This window comes from Polypterus senegalus, chromosome 12 (genome assembly GCF_016835505.1).
Source record: "Polypterus senegalus isolate Bchr_013 chromosome 12, ASM1683550v1, whole genome shotgun sequence".
In the NCBI taxonomy this organism is placed as follows: domain Eukaryota; kingdom Metazoa; phylum Chordata; class Cladistia; order Polypteriformes; family Polypteridae; genus Polypterus; species Polypterus senegalus.
Window position 1 is genome coordinate 122,123,396 of NC_053165.1, and position 27,570 is coordinate 122,150,965.

Below are 27,570 nucleotides of genomic sequence, written 5' to 3' on the forward strand. Positions count from 1 at the left end.
ATGTTACGCAGGTGGAAATATGCAGACCGGGACATATTACTGATGTGGGAATGAAAAGACAGCCTACTATCAAGAATGGCACCCAGACTCTTAACCTGTGCAGAAGGGGAGACAGAGAAATTATCAATAACAAATGAAAAATGATCAGTTTTGGATAATGTTGAATTTGTACCAATGCAAGATTGGCTGTAAATTTATGGTATTTCTAAAAGTTAGCTTTTTTTTCAGTTTTATTCTCTCAGTCACATTCATGCGCTCCCCTGCCTCACCCCCCAAACCCCACCTTTCTGATGTGACTCTAACACACGTTCTAATGCTGTTCATTTTCAAATAATATTGCATTAGTATAACAATGTTTTCTGATTGGTACTATTCAAGTCATAAAATGCTTTCTTCAAAATGTCACATATATTTGCCTCTTTCGTTTTTGCCCGGTGCTGCATTGACATTGTGCACCAGACGACGTGAGCTTATTTAGTGCGAGCAGGAACAAGCAGGTGGTTAGTTGCTTGTGCTACAACACACCTAGCTTGGCAGCGATCAACGCACAAGTACTGTATAAAGCATGCACGGGGGCCACTGAGGAGGAGCTTCGTCGTCCCTTCTTACAAGAAAAGGCGATAGATAAAGCAGAAGAGGATGCAACATCGAAAAGCTCCTATTTCAAGACCGCCGCTTCTCCAGCCACTTCAGTGTAATAGTAACCAAAGCACAGACAGAAGTGTGTACACTGCAACAGGTACACGTCGTAAATATAGAAAGGACAGTCCTTGGGTGTGTGGGAACTTTTAACATTTGAACCTGATGATTGCATATAGCGCAGAACTGACCTCTCTGTACTATTCTTTCCTCTGCATGTCCTGGAGTACAAAAGAAACAGAACCGTGCACCAAAATGTGGCGACTTCATTGGCAAGATCAAAAAAAAATCCCGTAGTGACTGATAACAATCGCACGAAGGCGTGCGAATGAATATGAATAATATAAAAAATGTTGCATTAGTGCCACAGTGTTTTCTGGAATGTACTATACAGGTCAGGCAGCACAGTGACGTAGTGGTAGCGCTGCTGCCTCGCAGTTAGGAGACCTGGGTTCACTTCCCAGGTCCTCCCTGCGTGGAGTTTGCATGTTCTCCATGTGTCTGTGTAGATTTCCTCTGGGTGCCCCGGTTTCCTCCCACAGTCCAAAGACATGCAGGTTAGGTGCACTGGCGATCCTAAATTGTCCCTAGTGTGTGCTTGGTATGTGTGTGTGTGTATGTGTGTGCACGCCCTGCCTGGGGATTTGTTACTGCCTTGCGCGCTGTGTTGGCTGGGATTGGCTCCAGCAGACTCCAGTGACTCTGTGTTAGGATATAGTGGGTTGGAAAATGACTGACTGTCTGACTATACAGGTCATAAAATGAATTATTCCAAATATCATAAATACCTACATCTTTTTTTTTTTGTCAGTGCAGCTTTGACATCATTGACCATAAGGTGCATACTAATTCAGCGTGAGCAGGAACACTCAATAAAACTGAAGGAAAAAAAAATTCAAGTGATGGTGAGATACACAAATTCTGGTGAATCTACCTGCTTTGTGTCAGCTTTGATCCCTCCAGAGCAGAGAATTTCTAGTTCCATTGTCTCAAAACACCACTCACATTTACAGTTATTCCCAGTTTCAGATATAAAGCAACCGCATCAGATCTGGAGTGGGGAGTGAGTGTTGTATAGTGACTGAGATGAGTGAAAAGAAAAAAATAAATAAATAATGCTAACTTTTACAAGTGCTATAAATTTACACCTGTTGCCACAGACACAAATCAGATGTATGTTTTTATTGTACAATATTAACAATAAGAGTAACTTACTACTCAAAACGGTAAATTTGCAGGGAGATGGTTTCGAACTCCCGATAAGTCGGCAGATCTAACCACTGCACCACAGAAGCTATCGTATTGTACTTGCACCTTTTGTGAAAGTGTTTATTTGATATTTGGCCATCAGTCTTCACACATTATACAGTTCATGTCTACATATTGTTATTTATTACTAAAACATGAAAAACATTTGTTTTTTATTTTTTTTAATTTTATTAATTTTATTGCAATCTTTCCATATAAATCAATCAATTTTTACAAAAAGTAGAATTGAGAACAAGTCGACCCCCACCCCTGAGAGAGAGAGCAAGGCCAATGGAGTAAAATTTAAGGCTTGTAAACATACCTAAATTGATAAGTTTGATAAGCCAATAGAGATGAATGGAGAGGAAATACAGAAATAATTGCTTCCTCTGTGCTTTAAGAGCTTATTTTAAGCTATTACTGATTAGATCCTGCCATGTTTTGAAAAAAATCTGAACAGATCCTCTGAGTATTTGATTTTTTCCAATTTCAAATAGTATAAAACATCGGTTTCCCACTGACTTAAAAGAGTAGAGTTTGGATTTTTCCAGTTTAGTAGAAGAAGTCTGCATGCCAAGAGTGTAGTGAATGCAGTTTGTTTGTCCTTCTCCACTTTAAACCCATCTGGAAGAAGCTCAAACACAGCCGTTAATGGGTTAGGAGGGATTGTGAGACCAAGGCTGCCTGAAAGGTAATTACAAATTTTGGTCCAGAATGATATTAATTTGGTGCAGGCACAGAACATGTGACCCAGTGAGGCTGGGACTTGATTGCAGCATTCGCTGGTTGGATCTCGCCCTGGAAACATTTTGGAGAGTTTTAGATGAGACAGATGTGCTCGATATAGAAATTTTCATTTGAATAATTGTAGGCTTTGCGCATATGGAGCTCCAGTGAATTCTCTGCATTGCTACTTTCCACTTCTTTTCTGATATATTAATTGAGATCTTTTTCCCAGTGTCCTCTTGGATCTTTGAAAGGGAGGGACTGTAAAATGATTTTATATATTGCAGAGATTGTGTCAGAGTCCTTGAAATTGAGCAATATTTTTTCCAGCATGGATGAGGGTGCAAGATGAGGAAAATCGGACGGTTCTGTTTAACAAAGTTCCTAATTTGAAGATTGTGAAAGAAATGTGTAGCTGGAATGTTAAATTTGGAATATAATTGCTCATAGGATGCAAAGACGTTGTCTATATAAAGATCTCTAAGCAAGTTAATCCCAACTTTTTCCAGATATTAAAAACTGCATATGTTTGCGAAGGTTGAAAGAGGTGGTTCTCTTGCAGAGGTGCCACAGATAAAAGCTTCTCCATCTTAAAATGCTTTCTACATTGGTTCCATATTCTAAGTGAGTGAAGCACAATTGGGTTATTAGTATATTGCCGATAACTTGTATTTATTGGGGCACAGAGCAGAGAATATAAAGAAGTACTGCAGGATTTTATTTCTATTGCGGACCAAGCCTGTGTTTGTTCTTCTATTTGTGTCCAGTTTTTATAGCTTGTATGTTTGCTGCCCAGTAAGAAAACTGGAAGTTAGGTAGAGCCATGCCACCTTCTGCCTTTTATTTTTGTAGGGTCGCTCTTTGAAAACATGGATATTTTGAGTTCTAAATAAATGAGGTTATTGTTGAATCTAATTACTTAAAAAATGATTTATTGATGTATATTGGGATGTTTTGAAATAAAAAGAAGCTTAGGAAGAATATTCATCTTAACAGTGTTAATTCTTCCAGCTAGAGTGAGATGAAGGGTTGACCATCTATGCAAGCCTTGCTTAATTTTTTCCATGCAGACAGTGAAATTTTGTTGATAAAGAGCTTTATGTTTACTTGTGATGTTTACCCCTAGGTATTTAAACTGTTCTGCAATGATAAAAGGTAGGGTATCTAATCTAATATTATATGCTTGAGAATTCACTGGAAAGAGTACACTTTTATTCAGATTAATTCTGAGACCAGAGATCTTTTGAAATTCTGTGAGTGCTGTTAAGACTGCAGGCACAGAATTTTGTGGGTCTGATATATACAGTACCATATCATCTGCATATAGAGAAATTTTCTGTTCCAGTCCTTCTCTGATAATCCCTTTATCTGATCAGTATTTCAACAGTGTATTGCCAGTGGTTTAATGGCGATTGCAAACAGTAGCGGTGACAAGGGGCATCCTTGTCTGGTACCACGCTCTAGTTTAAAGTAGTCTGAACAAATGTTGTTGATACAAACTGAAGCTTCTGGATTGGTATACAGTAATTTGATCCATGCACAAATGTTCGGCCAAACCCAGATTTCTCCAATGTAGTAGAAAGGTATTTCCATTCAATCATGTCAAATGCTTTTTCTGCATCCAATGATAATATTATTTCTGGGGTGTTTGATTTAGTTGGTGAGTATATTAATTATACAGGCGTCAAAGATTTGAAGATAAGTCCCATTTGATCTTATGATATTACTGAAGGGAGCACTTTCTCCATCCTTCTAGCTATGATTTTTGAGAGTATTCTAACGTCATTATTCAAAAGTGAAATTGGTCTGTATGATGCACATTGTAATAAGTCCTTATTTTGGTTTTGGAAAAACAGTGATTAATGCTTGGCGAAAAGTTTGAGGAAGAGTTTGATTGTCTCTGGCTTCTGTAAATGTTGCTAATAGGAGGGGAGCTAGCTGAGCGGAGAATTTCTTATAAAATTCTGCAGGGTAGCCATCAGGGCCTGCTGCTTTCCCGTCTTGAAGTGACTTTATAGCATCTAGTAATTCTGATAACTACAGAGGTTTATCGAGTTCCTACGCATTAAAAGTGTATATTTGTGGTATCTGTAATGTATCCAGAAATGCATTAGATTGTGTATTGTCTTCTTTAAACTCAGTAGAATATAAGGATTTATAGCAGTCTTTGAATGTGTGCATTATATTTTTGTGGTCGATAATTTTGTCTCCATTCGTGTTTGTGATTACTGGGATTGCGTTGCGGACTTCTTGCTTGTGAATTTGTTGAGCTAAAAGCTTATCAGCTTTCTCTTCATAGTAATGATGTATGGATTTATAAATTAGTTGTTCAGTTTCTTTAGTTGTCAATAGGTTTAGTTCTGAATGCAGAGCCTCGCTTGGAAGCCTGGTATGTTCTTCATCTATTCTAGTAATTTCTCTTTTTAGGTAGAATGCCCAGAGGGGACTGGGCAGTCTAATGGTCTGGAATCCCTACAGATTTTATTTTTTTCTCCAGCCATCTGGAGTTTTTTTTTGTTTTTTTGTCCACCCTGGCTGTTGAACCTTACTCTTATTCTACAGTATGTTAATTAATGTTAACTTATTTTATTTTCTTACCGTGTCTTTTATTTTTCTATTCTTCATTATGTAAAGCACTTTGAGCTACTTTTTGTATGAAAATGTGCTATATAAATAAATGTTGTTGTTTTAGCTCTGCTGCTTTCTTGGTTTCTAATTTATTTCTGTGGGAAAGATATGAGATAATCTGTCCTCTTATATATATATATAGTAACTAGCAGAAGAAGTAGTGTGTTAAAGAAGGTATGAAAAAGAAAAGGAAAAATTTTAAAAATAACGTAATATTATTGTTAATGTAATTGTTTTGTCATTGATAGATAGGAGAACAACACTCCTATCTATATCTATATAGTGTGTATATATATATATATATATATATATATATATATATATATATACATATATAAATAAAAGAAAAAGAAATCCTCCAGGATATCTATACTGATATAGACTGGGTAATGTGTTAGGAACGAAAGGATGCCACATCGTTTGATGGAAATGAAAATGATCAACCTACAGAGCCCTGAATTCAAAGACACCCCAAAAATCAGAGTGAAAAAAATTGTGGCAGGCTAGTCCATTTTGCCAAAATTTAATTGCAGCAACTCAAAATTGTATGCAGCACTTTGTATGGCCCCTATGTTCTTGTATACATGCCTGACAACATTGGTGCATGCTTCTAATGAGATGACAGATGGTGTTGTGGGGGATCTCCTCCCAGATCTGGACCAGGGCATCACTGAGCTCCTGGACAGTCTGAGATGCAACCTGGTGGCATTGGATGGACCAAAACAATGTCCCAGAGGTGTTCTTTTGGATTTAGGTCAGGAAAGTGTGGTGGCCAGTCAATGGTATCAATTCCTTCATCCTCCAGGAACTGCCTGCATACTCTCACCACATGAGGCCAGGAATTGTCGTGCACCAGGAGCCACTGTACCAGCATAGGGTCTGACAATGGGTCCAAGGATTTCATCCTGATACCTAATGGTAGCCAAGGTGCCTTTGTCAAGCCTGTAGCGGTCTGTGTGACCCTCCATGGATATGCCTCCCCAGACAATCATTAACCCACCACCAAACTGCTCATGCTGAATGATGTTACAGGCAGCATAATGTTCTCCATGGCTTCTCCAGACCCTTTCACTTCTGTCACGTGCTCAGGGTGAACCTGCTCTCATCTGTAAAGCACAGGGCACCAGTGGTGCATCTGCCAATTCTGGTATTCTATGGCAATGCCAATCGAGCTGCATGCTGCTGGGCAGTGAGCTCAGGGCCCATTAGAGGACATGGGGCCCTTGGGTCACCCTCATGAAGTCTTTCTGGTTGTTTGGTCAGAGACATTCACACCAGTGGCCTGCTGGAGGTCATTTTGTAGGGCTCTGGCAGTGCTCATCCTGTTCCTCCTTGCCCAAAGGAGCAGATACTGGTCCTGCTGATGGGTTATGGAGCTTCTATAGCCCTCTCCAGCTCTCCTAGAGTAACTGCTTGTCTCCTAGAATCTCCTCCATGCCCTTGAGACTGTGCAGGGAGACACAGCAAACCTTCTGGCAATGACACGTATTGATGTGCCATCCTGGAGAAGTTGGACTACCTGTGCAACCTCTGTAGGGTCCAGGTATCACCTCATGCTACCAGTAGTGACACTGACTGTAGCCAAATACAAAACTAGTGAAGAAACAGTCAGAAAAGATGAGAGGGGAAAAATGTCAGTGGCCTCCACCTGTTAAACCATTCCTGTTTTGGCGGTCATCTCATTGTTGCCCCTCTAGTGCACCTGTTGTTAATTTCATTAACACCACAGCAGCTGAAACTGATTAACAACTCCCTCTGCTACTTAACTGACCACATTAATATCCCATAAGTTTCATTGACTTTATGCTATACTCTGATTAAAAAGTGTTCCTTTAATTCTTTTGAGCAGTGTATATATATATATATATATATATATATATATATATATATATATATATATATATATATATATATATATATATATATATATATATATATATATATATATATATATGTACACATATATACATACAGTAATCCCTCCTCGATCGCGGGGGTTGCATTCCAGAACCCCCCGCGATAGATGAAAATCCCCGAAGTAGAAACCATATGTTTGTGTAGTTATTTTTATATATTTTAAGCCCTTACAAACTCTCCCACAGTTAACATTATTAGAGCCCTCTAGAAATGAAATAACACCCTTTAGTCAAAAGTTTAAACTGTGCTCCATGACAAGACAGAGATGACAGTTCTTTCTCACAATTAAAAGAATGGAAATAGATCTTCTCTTCAGGAGCAGATAATTTCAGAGAGAGAGAGAGAGAGAGAGAGAGCGCTCGCAAAGAAAAGCAAACAATCAAAAAGTCAATACTTGTGCTTTTAAGTTTGCCGCGGCATTTTTTAGAGGAGCGTCAGTATCTTCTAAGCAAACAGCCCTCTGCTCACATCTCCTCCGTCAGGCGCAGAGAACGTCAGAGAGGGAGAGAGCGAGATTAAAGCAAACCATCAAAAAATCAATGTGTGCTTCTATAAGCACCGCGATAAAGCGGCATTTCTTAAGAGGTGCGTAGGTATCCACTAGGCAAACAGCTTCTGTGCAAACAGCACCTCTGCTCACAGCCCCTCCGTCAGGCGCAGAGAATGATGACAATCAAGCTCCGCGCGGGAAGCATATCTTATAGCATTGAGGAGTTTTAGTTAATATGTAATACATGCTCTGATTGGGTAGCTTCTAAGCCATCCGCCAATAACGTCCCTTGTATGAAATCAACTGGGCAAACCAACTGAGGAAGCGTAGCATAAATTAAAAGACCCATTGTCCGTAGAAATCAGCTTAACCAGCTTAAAAATCCGTGATATATATTTAGATGTGCTTACATTTAAAATCCGCGATAGAGTGAATCCGCGAAAGTCGAAGCACGATATAGCGAGGGATTACTGTATATATATCTATATATCACATACATACACTCACCTAAAGGATTATTAGGAACACCATACTAATACGGTGTTTGACCCCCTTTCGCCTTCAGAACTGCCTTAATTCTATGTGGCATTGATTCAACAAGGTGCTGAAAGCATTCTTTAGAAATGTTGGCCCATATTGATAGGATAGCATCTTGCAGTTGATGGAGCTTTGTGGGATGCACATCCAGGGCACGCTCCGCTCCACCACATCCCAAAGATGCTCTATTGGGTTGAGATCTGGTGACTGTGAGGGCCATTTTAGTACAGTGAACTCATTGTCATGTTCAAGAAACCAATTTGAAATGATTCGAGCTTTGTGACATGGTGCATTATCCTGCTGGAAGTAGCCATCAGAGGATGGGTACATGGTGCTCATGAAGGGATGGACATGGTCAGAAACAATGCTCAGGTAGCCCGTGGCATTTAAATGATGCCCAACTGGCACTAAGGGGCCTAAAGTGTGCCAAGAAAACATCCCCCACACCATTACACCACCACAACCAGCCTGCACAGTGGTAACAAGGCATGACGGATCCATGTTCTCATTCTGTTTACGCCAAATTCTGACTCTACCATTTACAGTGGTGTGAAAAACTATTTGCCCCCTTCCTGATTTCTTGTTCTTTTGCATGTTTGTCACACAAAATGTTTCTGATCATCAAACACATTTAACCATTAGTCAAATATAACACAAGTAAACACAAAATGCAGTTTTTAAATGATGGTTTTTATTATTTAGGGAGAAAAAAAATCCAAACCTACATGGCCCTGTGTGAAAATGTAATTGCCCCCTTGTTCAAAAATAACCTAACTGTGGTGTATCACACCTGAGTTCAATTTTCGTAGCCACCCCCAGGCCTGATTACTGCCACACCTGTTTCAATCAAGAAATCACTTAAATAGGAGCTGCCTGACACAGAGAAGTAGACCAAAAGCACCTCAAAAGCTAGACATCATGCCAAGATCCAAAGAAATTCAGGAACAAATGAGAACAGAAGTAATTGAGATCTATCAGTCTGGTAAAGGTTATAAAGCCATTTCTAAAGCTTTGGGACTCCAGCAAACCACAGTGAGAGCCATTATCCACAAATGGCAAAAACATGGAACAGTGGTGAACCTTCGCAGGAGTGGCCCGCCGACCAAAATTACCACAAGAGCGCAGAGACGACTCATCCGAGAGGTCACAAAAGACCCCAGGACAACGTCTAAAGAACTGCAGGCCTCACTTGCCTCAATTAAGGTCAGTGTTCACGACTCCACCATAAGAGAGAGACTGGCAAAAACGGCCTGCGTGGCAGATTTCCAAGACGCAAACCACTGTTAAGCAAAAAGAACATTAGGGCTCGCTCAATTTTGCTAAGAAACATCTCAATGATTGCCAAGACTTTTGGGAAAATACCTTGTGGACTGATGAGACAAAAGTTGAACTTTTGGAAGGCAAATGTCCCGTTACATCTGGCGTAAAAGGAACACAGCATTTCAGAAAAAGAACATCATACCAACAGTAAAATATGGTGGTGGTAGTGTGATGGTCTGGGGTTGTTTTGCTGCTTCAGGACCTGGAAGGCTTGCTGTGATAGATGGAACCATGAATTCTACTGTCTACCAAAAATCCTGAAGGAGAATGTCCGCCATCTGTTCGCCAACTCAAGCTGAAGCGATCTTGGGTGCTGCAACAGGACAATGACCCAAAACACACCAGCAAATCCACCTCTGAATGGCTGAAGAAAAACAAAATGAAGACTTTGGAGTGGCCTAGTCAAAGTCCTGACCTGAATCCAATTGAGATGCTATGGCATGACCTTAAAAAGGCGGTTCATGCTAGAAAACCCTCAAATAATGCTGAATTACAACAATTCTGCAAAGGTGAGTGGGCCAAAATTCCTCCAGAGCGCTGTAAAAGACTCATTGCAAGTTATCGCAAACGCTTGATTGCAGTTATTGCTGCAAAGGGTGGCCCAACCAGTTATTAGGTTCAGGGGGCAATTACTTTTTCACACAGGACCATGTAGGTTTGTATTTTTTCTCCCTAAATAATAAAACCATCATTTAAAACTGCATTTTGTGTTTACTTGTGTTATATTTGACTAATGGTTAAATGTGTTTGATGATCAGAAACATTTTGTGTGACAAACCTGCAAAAGAATAAGAAATCAGGAAGGGGGCAAATAGTTTTTCACACCACTGTAAATGTCTCAACAGAAATCGAGACTCATCAGACCAGGCAACATTTTTCCAGTCTTCAACTGCCCAATTTTGGTGAGCTTGTGCAAATTGTAGCCTCTTTTTCCTATTTTTAGAAGAGATGAGTGGTACCCGGTGGGGTCTTCTGCTGTTGTAGCCCATCCGCCTCAAGGTTGTGCTTGGTGTGGCTTCACAAATGCTTTGCTGCATACCTCGGTTGTAACGAGTGGTTATTTCAGTCAAAGTTGCTCTTCTATCAGCTTGAATCAGTCGGCCCATTCTCCTCTGACCTCTAGCATCAACAAGGCATTTTCGCCCACAGGACTGCCGCATACTGGATGTTTTTCCCTTTTCACACCATTCTTTGTAAACCCTAGAAATGGTTGTGCGTGAAAATCCCAGTAACTGAGCAGATTGTGAAATACTCAGACCGCCCATCTGGCACCAACAACCATGCCAGCTCAAAATTGCTTAAATCACCTTTCTTTCCCATTCTGACATTCAGTTTGGAGTTCAGGAGATTGTCTTGACCAGGACCACACCCCTAGATGCATTGAAGCAACTGCCATGTGATTGGTTGATTAGATAATTGCATTAATGGGAAATTGAACAGGTGTTCCTAATAATTCTTTAGGTGAGTGTGTGTGTGCATATATATATATATATATATATATATATATATATATACACACACATACACACACACACTGAAATCCCCCAGAAGTATTATGTTTGATGAAACAGTAGATAAGTGTGTAAGACAAACCGCAAAGTCATTCAGAAAGTCATTATTTGATTTAGGAGGGCGGTAAACAGCTACAATATTTGTAGGAATAGGTCCAGTTAATTGACACACAAGAGATTTAAAAGAGCTGAAAGCAGGAACAGACAACAACAGGATTTTCCACTTCACATTATTGCGAGACCTCCTCCCTTGCCAGAGCCATGGGGTTGACAGATGTAAACACATCCCGGGGTAGTGGACTCGTTAAGTTGTGAAAAGTCATAAGGTTGTTGCCATGTCTCGGTTAGACAAAAAAGTCAAAACTTACGGTCAGTGAGGAGATCCTGGATGAGATGCCGCTTGCTCGTAGGTGAGCAACTGTTCAACAGACCGAAATTGTCAATGCCGTTATTTTATTTGGGAACGGTGTTAGCCGAATGGGCTAGTCTGACTAACACACTGTGGTCAGTGACCCTGCCTAAGTTACGTGGATGACATTGAGAACTAGACCAGATGGAGTTTATTACTTTCGAAGTGTCAGGAGAGGAATATGATGTCCAGGTGGAGATACAGCCCAATCAGCGGAGGCTCAGACTGGTGGAAGCGCAGTTGGAGGAGCTCAGCAGCTGAGCACTGAAGCAGGCTGGATAGTGAACAACAGGAGAAACCAAACTAATACAAACCAAATAAATATCCTTCCAGTCCACATTGTAAGCGAAGACAGAAGGACGCAGACAACTCAGATGTCCGGAGAACAGAGCCACACAAGTCTCAAAGCAGGGTTAGACTGAAAATAGTCCATATATAGCCAAATCACTAGTCGAGCTAGAAATCATCAGTCTAGCTTTAAATGACTGAAAAATACTCAACGAATAAGTCTGCCCAAAATGAAAACAGTTGCTTAGTCCATTAGATCGTAAGTTAATTGTAAAACGGTTACCGGTGAGTAGCGGTGACCAGTCCCACCAGCGTTTGCTCAACCGGAAGTGTTAAAATAGATAAAAATGTTAAAATAGATGCTTGCATATTTCAATACTCTTGACAACCCCAGTCTATATTGCATCATTAGATCACCAATAAAGGTCACATGCTTAATAGTACTTTCTTAATACTAATAGAATATTTTCATTATTACATTAACCAGGATTCTGAGCACAGTACAAGTAATAGCACATAATGCATATGCCTACAAGCTCACCAGTTACATGCCATTTGTATTTTCACCTATACCAGATGTGGTCTTGCTCCCTTACCATTATAAATACTGTAGGAGCGGGGAAAAAAGACCAAAGCTAAAAGCAACAGTCCGAGTTGAGAAGATCCAAACAGACACTCCTGCATTGTTTAGCTGCATTTCAAATAATGCTCAAATGCTTACATAAAAACTTCTTAAAAGATAAATTACATGAACTCAACACATCTCTCTATTACTAAAAAAAATCCTGTGAAATGAATGACTAGGAGACGATACGTGATCTTCATATTAAGATCACAAAAGACAAATAAAAGAACCGTGGGACGAAAGAGAATGGGCAAAATAAATAAATAAATAAATAATCAGTAGTGTAAAGGGAAGCAGCACACACAGATACAGATGTCTCAGTGCATATAAAGCGTATAAAGGATGTTATAAATGAAACGTTGACGAATAAAAGATTGCATTAACGTAAAAAAAAGGGAAATTAATCAGGATCAGGTGTAATTGAAAAAATAGCAGGATAAAGTGAGGTCAGAAATAAAAGGCAAAGAGCAGAAAACAAAGTCTTTTCGCATCATTCAATGCACAAAACGTAGATTTACAAAATAATAGAACATACGCTATGACAATTTGTGGACCCGCAACAGTTAAAGCAACAACGTTTTTCAAAGAAAAAACAATTCGGTCAGGTATATATTTATGATCACAGAGAAGTGATCGCAACGCGAGTAGCAGAGACACAGAGTAGCAAAAAGGACAGCGGCTGCACATGCTTTAAAAAGATCGAAGGACAGCACGACAATAGACCACCCTCTCCCCGAACAACACGAGCAGCGTTATACATCCTGCAAGAAAGAATTTAACCAGCCGGGGCCGGAAATAGAGGACAAGTATTGTTTTAATAACATCACGCGAGACCAGGCAGTGAGCCATCATTTAAAACAAGTCCACAGACATCAAACCTAGCAGTTGTTAAGATTGCTTTTGGCAGATAACCATCATGTGCTCCCAGCTCTTAAAAGAACGACATGCGACAAGCAGAAGAGGGAGCTTGCAAGCACATATCCTTAGTGTGCGTTCAGCGGCCCACCAGACACACCCCCACCCAACAATACAAGCAGCATTATACGTCTGGCAAGACAGAGATGTCACCACGCACAGGGCCTGAAATAAAGGACACGTATTGTTTTTACAAAAGTTTTTAAAGTAAAAGTGCAAATAACGCATATGTAACAATTCTCAAAAAAATTACAATCTCTTCAAATTGTATACTGCCTGCCAAAGATAAAGTAATCCCAAATGGAGGATTGCAGCAATCGTGGCAAAGAGGGGTCCTTTCATCGGATTAGCGTTATTTCAGATGTGGAATGGCAAAATGGGGGAGGCAGCTTAATGAATGAGGTCTCCAGGACTTAAAACAAATCCAAATCATATTATGTGATATCATCATGTGAAATTCTACTCCGTACTTTTATAATTATTGTTTTTATACTGTATTGAGGATTTATTCTGTTCTATGTATTGTACAGTATTGTATTGACCCCATTCTTTTTGACACCCAGTGCACGCCCAACCTACCTGGAAAGGGGTCTCTCTTTGAACTACCTTTCCCAAGGTTTCTTCGATTTTTTGCCTACAAGGGTTTTTTTTGGGAGTTTTTTCTGGTATTCTTAGAGGATCAAGGCTTGGGGGCTGTCAAGAGGCAGGGCCTGTTAAAGCCCATTGCAACACTTCTTGTGTGATTTTGGGCTATACAAAAAATAAATTGTATTGTATATCCGGTAAACAAAACATGGGGGTGGGCGAGCAAAGTGAGCAGGGGGCGGAGCCCCCTAGTCCTAAATAATAACAGTATTACCTCAACAATATTGGAAAAAGAATAATTTAAATAGTAAAAAGCCAAGTTTATACTTACAAACAAAAGTCTCCACATGAGTGCAAGGATCTCCACATTTTGGACAACGCAACTGACTGCCACTTTTGCCAGAACTTCCAGAACCAGAAGATCGTTTTCCCCCACCGCCTTCACTTACAGATTTCTTTTGTTGTCAAAGAAAAATATAAAAATCAATCAATAAATTATGCTTAATACATATTCTCCACCTTTTCTCCCTTGAATATACTGTTACACAAATACCTTTCCATAATCATTATCTTGAATATTTAAACCGACTAAATATAATAAAAACTTTATTATAAATAAATTCTCAAAAAAATTAAAAGAAACACTTTGAAAACATATTTTCCCATTGAGATCTGATAAATCATACTGGATATCTATACTGATGTGGAATAGGTAATATGTTAGAAACGAAAGGATGCCACATCATTTGATGGAAATGAAAATTATTAACCTACACAGGACTGAATTCAAAGTAACTCCAAAAATCAAAGTGAAAAAATGATGCGGCAGGCTAGTCCATTTTGTCGAAATTCCATTGCAGCAAGTCCAAATCGGACTCAGTAGTTTGTATGACCCCCATGAGCTTGTATGCATGCCCGAAAACGTCAGAGCATGCTCAAAATGAGACAATGGATGTTGTCCTAGGGGATCTCCTCCCAGATCTCGACCAAAGCATCACTGACCAGTGAAAAAACAGTCAGAAAAGGTGAGAAGAGAAAAAATGTCAGTGGCCTCCACCTGATAAACCATTTCTGTTTTAGGAGTCGTCTCATTGTTGCCCCTTTAGTGCATCTGTTGTTAATTTCATTAACACCAAAGCAGCAGAAAATGATTAACAACTCCCTCTACTACTTAACTGACCACATCAATATCCCAGAAGTTTCACTGATTTGATGCTATACTCCGATTAAAAAGTGTTGCTTTAATTTTTTGAGCAGTATATAAAAACTATCGTTTTGCAGCATTGTGATAGATCTTTTCCTGAAAAAGAAAATATTTATACAGTGGGTGCGGAAAGTATTCAGACTCCCTTCAATTTTTCACTCTTTGTTATATTGCAGCCATTTGCTAAAATCATTTAAATTATTTTTCCCTCATTAATGTACACACAGCACCCCATATTGACAGACAAAAAAAAGAATTTTTGAAATTGTTGCAAATTTATTAAAAAAGAAAAACTGAAATATCACATGGTCCTAAGTATTCAGACCCTTTGCTCAGTATTTAGTAGAAGCACCTTTTTGAGCTAATACAGCCATGAGTCTTCTTGGGAAAGATGCAACAAGTTTTTCACACCTGGATTTGGGGATCCTCTGCCATTCCTCCTTGCAGATCCTCTCCAGTTCTGTTAGGTTGGATGGTAAATGTTGGTGGACAGCCATTTTTAGGTCTCTCCAGAGATGCTCAATTGGGTTTAAGTCAGGACTCTGGCTGGGCCATTCAAGAACAGTCACAAAGTTGTTGTGAAGCCACTCCTTCGTTATTTTAGCTGTGTGCTTAGGCTCATTGACTTGTTGGAAGGTAAACCTTCGGCCCAGTCCGAGGTCCTTAGCACTCTGGAGAAGAATCTTGTCCAGGATATCCCTGTACTTGGCCGCATTCATCTTTCCCTCGATTGCAACCAGTCGTCCTGTCCCTGCAGCTGAAAAACACCCCCACAGCATGATGCTGCCTCCGCCATGCTTCACTGTGGGGACTGTATTGGACAAGTGGTGAGCAGTGCCTGGTTGTCTCCACACATACCGCTTAGAATTAAGGCCATAAAGTTCTATCTTGGACTCATCAGACCAGAGAATCTTATTTCTCACCATCTCGGAGTCCTTCAGGTGTCTTTTAGCAAACTCCATGCAGGCTGTCATGTGTCTTGCACCGAGGAGAGGCTTCCGACAGGCCACTGTGCCATAAAGCCCTGACTGGTTGAGGGCTGCAGTGATGGTTGCAGTCAGGAGATGGGGGAAAGTTGTAGAAAGTCATCTCTGGAGCTCAGCCAAAGTGATCTTTGGGTTCTTCTTTACCTCTCTCACCTAGGCTCTTCTCCCCCGGTAGCTCAGCTTTGCCAGACGGCCAGCTCTAGGAAGGGTTCTGGTCGTCCCAAACGTCTTCCATTTAAGGATTATGGAGGCCACTGTGCTCTTGGGAACCTTAAGTGCAGCAGAAATTTTTTTGTAACCTTGGCCAGATCTGTGCCTTGCCACAATTCTGTCTCCGAGCTCTTCAGGCAGTTCCTTTGACCTCATGATTCTCATTTGCTCTGACATGCATTGTGAGCTGTAAGGTCTTATATAGACAGGTGTGTGGCTTTCCTAATCAAGTCCAATCAGTATAATCAAACACAGCTGAACTCAAATGAAGGTGATCTCAAGGATGATCAGAAGAAATGGAAAGCACCCGAGTTAAATATATAAATATATGAGTGTCACAGCAAAGGGTCTGAATACTTAGGACCATGTGATATTTCAGTTTCTTTTTTAATAAATCTGCAACAATTTCAAAAATTCTTTTTTTTTTTGTCTGTCAATATGGTGTGCTGTGTGTACATTAATGAGGAAAAAAATTAATTTCAATGATTTTAAGCAAATGGCTGCAATATAACAAAGAGTGAAAAATTGAAGGGGGTCCGAATACTTCCCGTACCGACTGTATATAAATTTAGATGCTGATCTAATATTGCCATCAGATTCAAAATTGTTCATAAACAGTAATTAAAGAAAGTATTTTTGTTTACATGATGATCCAGTTTTATTGGTTTGAATCTCCAGTCAGTGGTTTTATCACCATTTTATCACTGTCACAGATGAATGTTGAGGAAAGTAAGGTGGACTTAAACTAGTAACCATTTGAAAGGGTTTTGTAAAACCTACTTGAAGGCAGACACAAGGTTTCCCTTCTATTATGGTCATCATTTTATATTCCAGTTATTTTAAATTTCAAGATCAAAGACGTGTAAATAAAGCCAACATATAATGTTACAGGGAATGCAGGACTACCCCCACGTCATTCCCGAATAATAAACAAGACTTTTACAGGATCTGCTACCGTATGAATAATTCCATACAATTGTGGAGTCAAGCACACAAAATGTCACATAACTACAAACAAGATGCATCTACACTAATGAACACTAAAGAGACGTGGGAAATAACAAAAATCTATGTTTAGCTTACTGCATGTGACATAATGCTCAAGTTGGCAAAATCTGCTTTAATGTCTTATATTTATTTAGTTTTCTTTTCTTTAGTTTCTTTTTTCCCTGTTGAATTTCAAAAACAGAAATGTTACTCTTTCTACTACTATAAAAGCACACTGATTGATTGATGTGTGTGATTAAGACTGATTCTGATATGAATAAATCATAACCAGCCAACAAGAGTAATATTAACATTTGTACAAGCATTTAAAGCGGTTCTGCTTCATACTAACAAGTACCTGTATGGGAGATGCTTTAACCTTTTCAAGTGACAGATTTCAGGTAAAAACCCTAAGCTTAAAGCTCTTGTCATGCTGAATTTAAAACGGGTTTTCTGAGAAAGCTTAAAAGCATAGCAGGATTCAAAGTATTTTGCTTAGTTAGAAAGTGCAGTTCCGAATTCCCATGGGTATCACCCTTGACCAGGTGGTAATAAATTATTGCCACTTTCAGTGTTGAGAAAGGCTGCTCTTCTAATGAAAAGGTGCTCACTTTGAGTGAAACAGTGAGAGAGAGTGAGTGACTTTCATGCAAACTTAAAAAAAAGTTCCCTCACTTAAGTTTAGATGGTGCTTGCTACAAAAATGAAGCTTTCAATTGCTTTTTCTGGTAAATGTCATTTGAAACAGCATAAAGAATGCATGAAAACATGCAGTGTACCTTTCTCTCTAGATCTCACTTCCAAAGAGTTGATGCAGATAAAAAGAAAGTTAATTCCATTCACTAGTCAGGAAATGGATACCATTACTTATATAATGAACTTTCCTCAAAACATAGATGAATTATTATTATTATTATGTATTTATCAACAACTCCACAGTAATACCTCCAAATGAATAAAGGTCTGTACAATCATGTAATACTAAGTAAGTCTAAACTTACTTAAAACAATGATATTAATCAATAAAGATTGTCAAAACAATTAAAACCATTGATTTCTGGAGCTTCAACATAAGGTTTCATAAAGAATGTGTGTCTCTGTACACCATGTGCTTCAAAGTACTTTCCCATAAAATAAAAATTAGTAATTTCTGGCCTTTCTCGGTTTCATCAGAGAGCTTCAAAATAAAAGGTGCACATATCAATACCACCAAAAGACAACAACACAGTAGTCAATGAAGAAGGCAGAACACTATTCCTTTGGGATCAACAATGGAACTACAAATCCAATTGATCTTTGCCTCCTTAAAATTAAAATTAGCCTTCTTCTGAAAAGAGAAAAACAACTCTAGAAATGGGTTTTCCAAATGTCTTAAAAGTACCTTGGGAGGTTGTCCTAAACTCTACCTTTCGTACCTTCAAACCACTGTTTGGAAAGATTGAAGTAACCAGTTCCATTAAGCACACATTCTGAGGTATCTGACTCTGTTATGCCTCTGAAAAATCACCAGCTTGCTGGTTCTGATATAGTCTGTACTGTTTATGCCTTGGTTGAAGAATATGGAGATACTTATTTACCAACAAGTACATAAATCATTAGCTAATGCTTGCATCTGCCTCCATTGATACTTGGAGGCCCTTCTTTGTGAAGTTGCCAGATGGAGCTGGTAACCCTGACTTTTGGGTTAATAACATAGAAGTAGTCAATAGAATGGATGATGCAGGCTCAGAAGAAATAGGAACTAATGGTCATTAATTAATGATTGTGGAGACATGTGTCAACAAGATACAAAGCATGTGTCAAGTCAGTGGAGAACATTTTGTCTGTAGCAGCACGGAGTCTAGAAATCTGAGTTATGCCAATCATGCTCTCTCATGCACCCACCATGTGTATGTCGCATGTACAGCTACTCACGTGAAGATACTTGAAGAGACTGCTATTGCTGTAAGTATCATGCCCTATACCCGATTCAAAACTAGCTCCAACAAAATTGGTTCCTTGATTCTCAGCTCCTCAGCTGGTCCTCTCCTATTGAAACACCCTTTTAATTGCATAGACAGCTTATATGTTCCACTGACACTATAATTTCTGTATGTACCGTCCTCGTATTCATGCACATAACGAGTACAGTGCACAACTTGCTTTGAGCGTCACCCCCACTAGTGCATCGGGTGATAACTATCCAACGACCGAAAACATCTAACCACACAAAGGTAAAGGTGTAAAGTGTTTAGATGCTCCAATGGAGAAGTCCACCATCTTCTGCACCTGCAAATTTCCACTAAGGTTACAACATATAATGCAATGATAAACAACAGAGTTTACCAACCTTTTGCCAACAACAATCCACAGACCAGCTACCCTAATAGCTTCCTATGTAAACTGCTGCCCCTAGTGCTTCATCTTTTCATGAAAATGGCATAAAAACAGTCTGATGATATGACTAGATTTTTCACATGCAAGAATGAGCTTGATTATTCAAAACAGCAACAGCCCTCAGTAAGCTCCAAGTGAAAACGCATTGAAACAGTTCTGAAGTAAGACTTTTTTTTTTTTTATTTTTTTTTTTTTTAATTCTGAGTAGCTATGGTGGTCACTTGGGATTTTAAAACTTCTACATCTTTTTCAGAATCAACCAATCCAAAGGAGTCACAAACCTCAGCATGGGGAGGTTTGTGATGAAATTCTGGTTCCATAAACCAAATAGCGCTAGTAAGCTTTGATGTGGGCACCAACCTTGTTACCAGATCAGCTAGACTTTTGATCTGCAGGCACATAAATGCCTCTGTTCAGGAGTTGATTTTTTGATGGATATGTTGAATGTGATTTTGCATATACATAGATAACTACTCTGACTGATTATAGATATATCCAAGGGCAACTTGACGGTCACAATAAAACGTGACAGCATCTTGCTTATTGCCCAGATTGCACGGAATCAGTTCAGCCCATTTAAACTCCAAGCACAAGCACAGCTCCACACAGTTTATGACAATAGAAGATAATCTTGCTTTTCTGAGTACAAATCCAGCTAGACACTGTATTTTCAGCGACAGCTTTCATGTAGGCCACTTCTCCTATAGCCCAGTTGGAAGTATCTGACAAAAGACACAGCTCTTGAGCATATGATTTTTGATAATGACACAACTGCTCCAACTCTGAAGTAATTCTTCCATGCCTCCCACTTATCCATCTTATTTTCAGGAAGTGTACCGTCCCAGTAATTACCATCTAAAGAAAATTTCTTTAAGATTGCTCTGCCACAGGTTGTAACTAATTCCAAAAATTCCTATGGGTCAAAAAGGCTATTAACTGTAGTCAGCACCATATGGTGAGTAAAAGGTCTTTCAAATACTGCAATATTAATACTGAAGGTACCAGATCACATGTCCAACACATACCAAGGGTTCTTCATATTGGAAGAGCTCCATCATCAAGACCCAAGTCCTGAAAGCCAGTAGCCAATATTTGAGGCGTTTTTATGAAATTATAGGTTCAACTTTGCCAGTGATGCATGGATGCTCTTTAATAAGTCAATATCTCATATTTGGTTGAGACATGAGTCCATAATAAAATTCTTCTGCTACAATCAGACAGATATTCCTCATAACCATTTATCGCTTATGCATTGCAGACTGATGCATGAATGCCCAGCATCTGGCACTTTAGTATCAAATAACATTCTAAGTATTGCTCCTCAAGTTTTTTTCTTTCTCCCAAAAAGAATCCAAGACATACTGACAGCCAGAAGAAAAGTAGCAATTCAGGCATTTAACTCCATTTGTTAATAAAATTTCCCTAGGTATCTGTCACAAAGGGCAAAAACTGATCCCAAAAGGAGGAAAACATTTCCCACCCAACTCCGAACCCAAATTTCTTCTACAGATACTAAGCAGAACAACAGTCCATTAAGTCTCACTCATAGTGTTCCATTTGAGAACAACCCATTAGCTTAGCTGCAGGTCTTCAGAATCAAGACTATGTGAGAAAATCAGCTCAGGAGAGAATTGAAGTGGCTTCAAGTGGTTTGTATTGGCAATGTTATCCGCCGTAACTCCATCAAGGCCCTAGCAAAAAAATCAGTTAATTGAAAAAACTAGTGCTACCAATTCCACCAACCCAGCCAAGAGAATTTATTTTTTAAATGACTGGTAGCCACTACATATTAAAGTTACAAAACACTGTACACACATGTCAAAGAAAAATAGGTTACTCCTAATTTCAATCACAGTACACTTCAACTTCTTCATCCATCCATCCATTTTCTAACCCGCTGAATCCGAACACAGGGTCAAGGGGGTCTGCCGGAGCCAATCCCAGCCAACACAGGGCACAAGGCAGGAACCAATCCTGGGCAGGGTGCCAACCCACCGCAGGACACACACAAACACACCCACACACCAACTTCTTAATCTTTTCATTGTTATATATCTTGAAGAATACCAGTCTTTTACATGCAATATTGCAAAGTTTTCCTTTAAGCTGTTGTACTATACAGGACATGTAACCGTGTTAACGACCTTGATATTATTTTGAAACTGATTAAGTAAGGATTGGCCAGGTTTACTTTTAACTGTGAAAAATATTTAGGAACTTTTAAGAGAGGAAGGGCAAACCTATAATCTGTTAAAAGTGAAACACAAACAGCATTCAGAGTTACCAATTAAGGGGCTCATTCATTAAAAAGCATAAGTAACATACCTTCAGGAGTCACATAAATAAAGTGTTGTGTATGGGCCCTACAACTACCAACATACCCATATGAATTACAGAATATTTCACAACTTATGGAACTAAAACAATAAGCTTGGCTGGGGTTAAAGGTGCAGTTGAGTCCCATTTAAACATATTGATTCCATTTCACAAAGTCAATTATAGACGTGTGCCCTGGTTGCTTACACCCCGTATTCAGTACTACTGGGATAAGCTTTGGCTCCCAGCAAACAAAAATATTTGTTTTTGCTAGTTTAAGTCATCTGTAGTATTTGATTTTCAAATGTAGACTTACTTGTGGGTGCCATTAAGGAAGTTATGCAGCAGTTTTAACAGATTTAGTTTGTAACAGACAACTGGCAGCTCAACCTAGCCGGGACACCCCTGAGATGGAAGGATGAGGCAAGGCAGCTTTTCTAGGACACTGCCTCCCCCAAGATGATAGATGACTGCTTCCCTGGACTGCAGCAGTGCCCTGGATTCCCGCAGGGCACTATAAGACATATAGTTCCTGCACCGTGCCAACACTGGTAATTTGACACAGATTAGATGGGACGCTTGTAAAGCAAGCGCGTCTATATGAAAACAGCAGTGTCAGATGCGGGGGTGGGGGTGTGTTTGGGCTCGTGAATGTGGCCGAGATAATAAAACTGACTGAAAAAAAGAAAAAAAAAACCAAAGCTAACCTTTACAAGCATCATAAATTACACCGGCTGTTAACAGACTGAAATGAAATGTATGTTTTTATTCTAAAATAGTAAGACTAAGAGCAGTTTACTACTCAAAACGGAGTGGTGCAGGATTGAACTCACGACCTTTTGATTCCCAGTCGGCAGCTGATTCTATTGCGCCACGGAGGCAGTCATAATAAACGGGTGTCAATGTCGCATGTTAAGGCGGCTTTTTGTTTCTGCAGTTATATTTTTGAATAAAAGTGCAATTGTTGTGTTAGATTTGTATCTTTTGTGAAAGTATTTCTTTGATACTTCAGGCTTCATACATTATATAGTTTATGCCTACATTTTGTCATCTACTAGTAGAATATAAAAAATGTTTCTGTTTTAACAATGTGTTTACACAATTTACTGTAGAAACGGAACAGACATGAAATGCGTGTATTCCAAACAACAATCTATTATATCCACTCTAAAACTCCACTTCACTCCCAGAAAATCAATCAAGGCATGAGCTGGGAGAAGTTTGTGCACATTCTAAGTCGGTTGGGGGATGGAATAGCCGGCTGCTTGCAGCCTGATTTTTATCAGCACATTTAGATGACAAAAGACGCTGGTGGAGAGCTGTGAACGATTTTAAGAAGCGATTTAAGGTGGGACGGATTTATGAGTTTTTTCGTAGGCTCTGGTAATTCTAGTGTTAAACTAAACTAAGAAGTGCAAGGCCTCTAACATCCACCAGCTCTGTGATGTCGTCATGGAGGAGTGGAAGATTCCAGTGGCAACCTGTGAAGCTCAAGTGAACGCCATGCCCAAGAGAGTTAATGGCTGTGATGGAAAATAATGGTGGCCACACAAAATACTGACACTTTGGGGACAATTTTGACATTTGTCACTTAGGGGTGTACTCACTTTTGTTGCCAGCGGTTTAGATATTAATGCTTGTTTGGGGAGTTATTTTGAGGGGACAGCAAATTTACACTGTTATACAAGCTGTACACTGACTACTTTACATTGAATCAAAGTGTCATATATTCAGTGTATTATATTCATGAAAGGATATACTAAAATATTTACAAAAATGTGAGGGTGTACTCACTTTTGTAAGATACTGTGTGGCATACCTATAGAAATTGCTTTGAGAAGCTTACAAGAAAATTATTAGTTACATTTTCTTAATAAACCAACATTAACAATATATACAATCAACTAGTACATTGAAAGCTATAACAAGAAATGCTTTCCAGTTAGAAAACTCAGGTTAGGAAAAATAGCCACAAACTCTACAGCTCTTGGAGAACCAAGATAGTGACACCCGATTTAAATGAACATTAGAATGGCTATGGTATGTATTTTTTAGAATAAAATCCAATTCTGTATCACTAATATTGTATTTTTTTCTACTCGCTTTCCGTTTGTGTTTTAGCCATTTTGACTATAAATTCTGCTGCAGCACATGTATAAACAGTGTGAAAACTGCACTGCCTTCTGTCTAAGACTCTGCTTACTGCACAGACCCATTTTGTTTATTCTTTCCTTTTTCACACTTAATTTTTCATTTTAAAGATAAGAACCCATTAGACATATTACTAAATAATCAAGAACACATGAAAAGTTAGCACAGACATCAGGAGTCCTTTCATAGAAATGCTTCCAGAGGTGGGGGTTGGGGCCCACTCTTCTTTCTATACCATTCATACATATTTACCTGCAGGTCTGTAATATCAACGCAATAAAGTAAGTGCTTTGTATGTGAATTATGAAGAATAAGATCCATATAAACTTTAAAATGTGCTTAGTGCACAACATTTCGGTGAAACATACCTTACCATCACCAGTTCCATCCTTTGTTGTGCCATCTTTAGCAGCAAAATAAACTGAAGACTGTGAAAATGATCTAATAGGACCTCTCCTTGCAAAATTAACCACAAATACTCCATGCTTTCCAAAATTACTAATTCGGATCCTGGAGCATGATATCCCTGAAACATGAAAAAATTTGAACACAATTGAAATGAGAGTGCAGAAACATCTTAATTGTTCCTGAACACAAATTATTCATCTAACCCACATAGTCATATAAATTAAATATTTAGGCTATTAGAAGCTCAAAAACACTAACTCACCTTTAGATGAGAAAAACCCCAGTAAGGAAGAAAGCATTCTCTTTATTATCAGTATACTCATAATAACCAAACACAATATAGTATCTCTAAAAGGGAGAGTAAAACCTAATTTTTTAGCAGTGAAGGTGTTGACATCTTTCTATATTTTATTATTACTTTAACTGAAAATTAAAAAAATTAATAACTTACCTTATTATTTAGAACGATTTTTTTGCTGCCTTTCCTATTTTTGTTTTAACCAAGTTGTTCCAATAGGAAATTACTTAAGGCTTACAAATAATACTGTCAAGAAATAAGGCCCTTATTTTATAATTCTTTCCACCAGAATATGACAAACAAATCTAATCAAAGGGGGAAGACAAGGAGGAGGGCAAGTCAAGCCCTTCATTTCTGAATAACATGTAGATGACCAGAATGGAAAACCCAAGGAAAACTGCAGATACTTATGGAGTTAGTTAAGCTGTATCTTGAGAGGATTTCCATGTAACTGAAAAGGAGGTCTTATCTATTAAATACATGACTCATCAGCATTACACCTGTAATTATGTTGTTGGACTTAAGTGCAGCATTTGACACCATTGACCATTCTATTTTACTGCACAGGCTAGAAAACGATGTTGGGCTTACAGGCCCCGTGCTCGCTTGGTTCAGTTCTTATTTATCAAATCGATTCCAGTATGTACAGAAATGTGCAGACAGTACTCCATCATTATACACAGAAGTTCAATATGGTGCCCCGCAGGGCTCACTACTGGGACCTTTACTGTTTTCACTTTACATGCTTCCACTGGGATCTCTCATTAGGAAACAATGTTAATTTTCACTCATATGCAGATGACACCCAGTTATACCTTTCATTTAAATCAAATGAAATTTCTCCGATGTTGTCTTTAATTAGTTGTGTTAGTGAATTAAAGGAATGGATGAATGAGAACTACTTGTCTTTAAATACAGATAAAACAGAGATGTTAATTGTTGGAGGGAATGATGCTGATCACAGCAATATTTTGTCGTCATTTAACTCAGTTGGAATCCCAATTAATTTTACTGAATCAGCCCGCAATCTAGGAGTTATCTTTGATTCTAGCATGTCATTTAAAGCACATATTACAAAGTCGTCCAAAACATGTTTTTTCCATCTTAAAAATGTTAGGAAATTAAGGCACTTTCTAAATAAACAGGATTGTGAGAAATTAATTCATGCATTTATCTCTAGTAGGATTGACTACTGCAATGCGGTGTTCACTGGCTGTTCAAACTGTTCTCTATACAGCCTCCAGTTAATCCAAAATGGGGCTGCAAGAATTATTACAAGAACAAGAAAATATGAACACATAACTCCAGTTCTTAAATCTTTACACTGGCTCCCAGTTAAGTTTAGGGCAGATTTCAAAATCCTCCTTTTAACATATAAAGCATTAAATGGCCAAGGTCCGCTTACTTGTCTGAACTTATCATGACTTACAAACCTGAGCGCACATTAAGATCTCAAGATGCCGGTCTGCTTAGGATTCCGATGATTAATAAATTAACAGTGGGAGGTCGAGCTTTTAGTTACAGGGCCCCTAAACTGTGGAATGGTCTTCCTGCTTCCATAAGAGATGCCCCTTCAGTCTCAGCCTTTAAATCCCGGCTGAAGACTCACTACTTCAGTTTAGCATATCCTGACTAGAGCTGCTGATTAACTGTACATACTGCATCTCTGTTGTTAGTCATTAGCACTAAAACATAAGTAACATGATAATTATATTTGAATACTAACTCTCACCTATTCCGTTTCTTTTCTCAGTACACAAATGTGGCAATTGTTGCCACGGCCCACCTGCCAAGTTGTTTGCCTGCCTATGGTAAAGTCATCCCTGGACAGGAATCATGGGAAAGAGGGGTCCTTTCATCGGAGCAACGTTTCAGCCGTGGCATGGCCAAATGGGGAGGCAGCTAAATGGATGAGGTCTCCAGGACTCTAAAAATATCCAAACCTAATTATGTCATATCATCTACTGTTAAACCGTACTTCTAAATTTTTTTATTATTATGCTGTATTAAGGAATTGTTCTGTTCTGTGTATTGTATTGTATTGACCCCCTACTTTTGACACCCACTGCACGCCCAACCTACCTGGAAAGGGATCTCTCTTTGAACTGCCTTTCCCGAGGTTTCTTCCGTTTTTCCCTACAAGGTTTTTATTGGGAGTTTTTCCTTGTCTTCTCAGAGAGTCAAGGCTGGGGGGCTGTCAAAAGGCAGGGCCTGTTAAAAGCCCATTGCGGCACTTCCTGTGTGATTTTGGGCTATACAAAAATAAACTGTATTGTATTGTATTGTATTGTATACCTGTACTGAATGTTCATGAAATAAAGACTTACATCTAAAAAAAATTACAGTTTTTCCAAATTAAATAAAATGTGATGAAAATGTGTTTCTATACAAAAGCCAGTGCTATTATGGGTCTATTGGTGGAAAATTGCTTGGCTGGGTGTTTTCTAAAAATATAATTACACATCTGAATGATGTTCAAACCATCAACACTACAGGAAGAAGAAACATCGAATGATCACTTTTCAAATACATGCTGGATTATTCGTAACATGCCAGTGCCAGTTTATTTTAAAAGTGGTTCTAACAGAACAAAGATTAATAAAATTGAAAATTATTTTTTTTAAGATAACATGACAGTCTTATAAAAGAAAGTGAATAAAATTGGGTTAACTTAATTATAGGTCATCAACATTCTGTACTGTGATTGGGCAACATTTGGCTTAACAGTTATACCGTCTGCCTTGGTAACTGTCCTTGGTTAAAATAAAAATAAAAAAATCTGTCCTAAATAAATAT

The 27,570-nt window shown here is 38.8% G+C and overlaps 1 protein-coding gene across 1 annotated transcript in view; it reads right to left on the reverse strand.

Moving 5' to 3' along the window:
- Window positions 1-27,570, reverse strand: part of clpxa (caseinolytic mitochondrial matrix peptidase chaperone subunit Xa) — a 160,101-nt gene that overhangs the window by 131,667 nt on the left and 864 nt on the right. The window contains exons 2-3 of the mRNA XM_039771355.1: window positions 24,437-24,594; window positions 14,170-14,293 (exon numbers count right to left, since the gene is read on the reverse strand). Coding sequence (XP_039627289.1) covers window positions 14,170-14,293; window positions 24,437-24,594 — 282 coding nt within the window. The remainder of the gene's footprint in view (window positions 1-14,169; window positions 14,294-24,436; window positions 24,595-27,570) is intronic.